We start from the raw sequence: 4,307 nt of genomic DNA, 5'->3' as shown, positions 1-4,307 counted from the left end.
GATGACAACTTACAGATGGGAAATTACTGTTGTTTGTATTACATGAAACCTGTCTGAGGGTGAAGACTTGTATATAATGACGACTTAAAAATGACGACCTAGGCAGGGCTATTCCAATGGATTCACTATGAGAGAAATCAGGACTTTGACTTCCATGACGACTTATGCGAATTGACGAGTTAGACGATGACGACTTATGCGAGTTTTACTGTATATAGAAACTACAAAAGATTGCTTGTCATCAAGTAATCGCGTCGATTGTTATACGAATGAATAATAAACGATGCAGCGGCAGTATTAGAAGATTTGAAATTTTATTGTCTGAGCCTCAATATATTTCCTACAGGATAAATAAAAACTGCATGAGGTATAAGTTACCCTCACCAGAGTATCAGTGATAACAGAATAATTGATTCTTGCTCACAATCGCATCATAACCTTCTGTATTCTCATACGTCCTCTGTCATCCACCATGAAGACATTCATATTCCGTGACAAAACCCCAAGGGATCATTGCGTACTTATATGAAGATCAAAGCCTTCAGACATGTGAACTGTGGGTTTCCCATTTGAGAACACACTATTACTACAAACTTTTCTGGTGAAGACAACTTGCAGGAAACATTAAAAGTAACAGGTGTGACGATTCCACTATAACATCAATATACCAACAAGTACTTATACATGCCAGAAGAGCAGGTAATAGTCATCCTTGGAAATGGCCGATATTGTTTCCACCTTCATAACATTAACAGTAAATATTCCTTGCGAACCACAGACCTCTTCATCTGTATGAATTTAATATTAGTCACCGTCAGTCTGCTGGTTTCATGAATTTCGGTTTCTTCTTGAGGTTTTGCCGGCGTGACTGAGATATAGTTTTTTCTACTGTTGCCACTTGTGACTCTGGCTCAGCGTCTGCAAGCCCGTCACTGTCTTCATCTGACCCAGTATCCTCGTCTGTGGCTCGCGCTCGTTTCTTAAGAAACTTCTGCGCTATCGTCCCAACGAGCGAAGTATACCTAAAACAGATACAAATGCACTTAGCTTTCTGAACAAATGCAGTAATGGTCACGTTTTATTATATCCGTCACGACGAAGTCGGCAGGGGGGGGATACTATGGTTTCATGTCTGTCCAGCCGCCGCTCGCCGCTGCCACCGCCGCCGCAGACACTTTCCCTTCCGCTCTATAACTCGACTCTTAATTGACCTAGCGCGACCAAACTCGGTATACTTACACATCTTGGGGAGAAGGTGCGTTGCGTACCAAAACCAAGTGACTGCGACCTTTATTTGACTTTGACCTTGATCATATTTCTCTTCCGCTCTATAACTTGGCCCCTAATTAACCTAGCGCGACTAAACTTGGTATACTTACACATCTTGGGGAGAAGGTGTGTCGCGTACCAAAACCAGGTCACTGCAAATTTTATTTGACCTTGACCTTGATCATATTTCTCTTCTGCTCTATAACTCGGCCCCTAATTAACATAGCGCGACCAAACTTGGTATACTTACACATCTTGGGGAGAAGGTGTGTTGCGTGCCAAAACCAGGTCACTGCAAACTTTATTTAACCTTGACCTTGATCATATTTCCTTACTGCTCTATAACTTAGGCCCTAATTGACCTAGGGGAGAAGGTGTGTCGCGTACCAAAACTAGGTCACTGCGACCTTTATTTGACCTTGACCTTGAAATTGGTCATATTTCTCTTCCGCTCTATAACTCGACCCCTAATTGACCTAGCGCAACCAGACATGGTATACTTACACGTATAAGAGAGAAAGTGCGCATTCGCACCTGTCTTTGGCCTTTACTCTGCACTTGAAGATAATCTCTCCGACTTTTAGTTTAACACTAATCAACATAGCGGATTTGTGCAAAAAAATTCCTTACGGAGATATTTCATTCATACTAGATCGTGGGGAATACATGCAGTTGGCGACAACTGCCATTTCTAGTTTAATATAGCGTTGTCCGCCGGCTTGCGGGTTCCTACCTGGCACATACAGCAAAATACGGCACATGTGCGAGAACGTTTTCTGTTCCCAACGGTGCGGTGCGCAACAATCGGAAACTGCTTTCTGCCAAGTATTTACACTGCACATTACACTTACCTCCCCAAAGGAAGTTCCAGAATGGCCAGCGCGGCAATGGTGGTTAAGCAACGACAACAGTTGAAAGACATTACACAGACAGACAACACGACAAATATAGGTGCCATGTGCCTGGGGTGTATACTTAAAATTATACGTATAGAGTTAATGTAACTATAATGTAATTGTTAATGCCAGTGAAATAGGCATTAGTAGATGTGGCTGGATTACTTCAATTCAACTCTTGCAGCTTATTTTTCTCTCTCTGGAGTGTGCTGCCAAATACACAACCTTTATCCTGCATGTTAACATCACACAACAATCCTCCAGCTGCCACCTATATAGGCATTATTTTAATGATACTGACACCCCCACTCCCTCTATATGGCTACACATAAGATGTTCCAGTGATGTTAACAAATGCCTGTTATTTGTGAGTGATTAAAAACCCCCCATATCATAAAATAATTACTCTATATTACATAATATTACATTCAAATATTTATAAAATGCATTTATAAGCACCAGGCACTTCTGTGCTCCATTGTGTATTATATTGCCAGGAGGGAGCTCGTCGTGCTTGCATGGTGCCACCGCCACACAGTTATCCCCCAAAATGTAACATCAAATGTAGCACATCACCATCTTACTCCAAACAATATGGACAAAAGTGTCAGCAAAGTGTCAGTGTCACATACTTCTGAGCAAGGTGTTAACGTCACATATATAGCTTTTAACATTGTGTCAATATTATATAGCAGTGTCACTTACACTGCATTTCATGGCTTATAGCATAGATTTTTGTCTTAGAAAATTTCACCAAAAACCACATTGCGTCCTATAATCTGAAAGTTGGTGTAGAGGTCATTATTATAGCCAAGATATTCCAGATGTGGTACAGTCAATTATACACCCCCATAGCAAGAGCCTACTGTATATACTAATGAATACTGATAGAGAGGCTTTATGAAATACAAGTAACTCAGATAAAAATGGGTGTGGCCTTCTCTGATGTGAGCATATACATGGTAGAGGGAAGAACTATTATTCATTTTTTTTTAGATTCCCTTCTAAATTTGATGTGCCTCTAATGCACTGGACCATCTTATGAGCAGCGAAATACGATACATGAGGTTGTAGCAAGCTATAGTCACATACCTTCGAGTCATTTCCTTGTCAGAAACAGCGCTCAATTCTTCTCTGGCCTCTGAGGCACTTAGCTGGTCCTCATTATCAAGTTTCAACATTAGCCTCTGTAATAGGCAGACAAATCTCATTCAGATAATGAAAGAACAATAATGTCTATGAAATAAAACGAATTAAATCTCAATCGCGCTGATTCTCAAAATTATTCTTATTTAATATTTATTCATTGTTGATAAATGTGAAATGCACATGCAGTCTACTAAATTGATGAAAGTTTTCAATTTCTCATGAACTAAACACTTCAAATAACTATAAAATGCTTAGAACTGCTGTAACAACAAGGCAAGGAAAAATAATCCATATATATAGATATATATATATCATGGGTCGAAATTGTAAGAGGCCCGCAGGCCTGATGCCCGTATTTTAAGGCTCGGGCCTGACATTTCTAATACTAGCAAGCCTGAGGGGCCCGTAGAAAATCCACCCCAGCATGCAAAACCGTCCCCGGCATGCCAGCGAGGATGACAAGTTACTGCAGTATCGCACACTTGTGTCAAGATGTGCACAACAGCGAGCCGAGTCCTGAGTGTAGTCTCCGCTTTGAAGCATGGCGATTCTAATCGTTACCAGCGGTCATCTGCACTAATGAGGGGGTCCAAATAATTCATTTCCTGCCACATTTACATCAAAATCACCCTGGCTTTTCCTATCATATCTTAGGTAAATAAATACTGAGAGTGAGACAGCACGAAAATTTGCCCCGTTTTCTATTTGCAATGTGGGCCCGATATAGGCTTCATTCATCAGGCCAATGTACATTCAGGCCTAATTCCTAATCAATTTCACCTTTTGATTAGAAAAGTGCTTATTTTGCTTCTAATTTGTACAGAAAGAAAATAATAATATTTTGATTACATTTTGTGTAAATGTGATAGATTTCAATGTATCAGTGTTTCTTCTACATAGGAGGCACTGCGGCACACAGCCGTTCTCAAATTTAACAATGCCGTTGTGAAAATGTTCCTGCATTTTCCCCCCCCCCCCCCGTTGTCAAAATAG

General features: G+C 40.6%; 1 protein-coding gene across 1 annotated transcript in view; it reads right to left on the bottom strand.

The window, feature by feature from the left end:
* Positions 1-291: 291 nt before the first annotated feature.
* The window catches only part of LOC106821457 (M-phase phosphoprotein 6-like), a 9,830-nt gene continuing 5,814 nt past the window's right edge, over positions 292-4,307 (bottom strand). The window contains exons 4-5 of the mRNA XM_014826269.1: positions 3,258-3,352; positions 292-1,022 (exon numbers count right to left, since the gene is read on the bottom strand). Coding sequence (XP_014681755.1) covers positions 815-1,022; positions 3,258-3,352 — 303 coding nt within the window. The 3' untranslated portion in view covers positions 292-814. The remainder of the gene's footprint in view (positions 1,023-3,257; positions 3,353-4,307) is intronic.

Source organism: Priapulus caudatus, unplaced genomic scaffold (genome assembly GCF_000485595.1).
Source record: "Priapulus caudatus unplaced genomic scaffold, Priapulus_caudatus-5.0.1 Scaffold74, whole genome shotgun sequence".
NCBI classification, from domain to species: Eukaryota; Metazoa; Priapulida; class Priapulimorpha; order Priapulimorphida; family Priapulidae; genus Priapulus; species Priapulus caudatus.
Note: the sequence above shows the minus strand (reverse complement) of the source record. Positions and strands in the feature narration are given on the sequence as shown.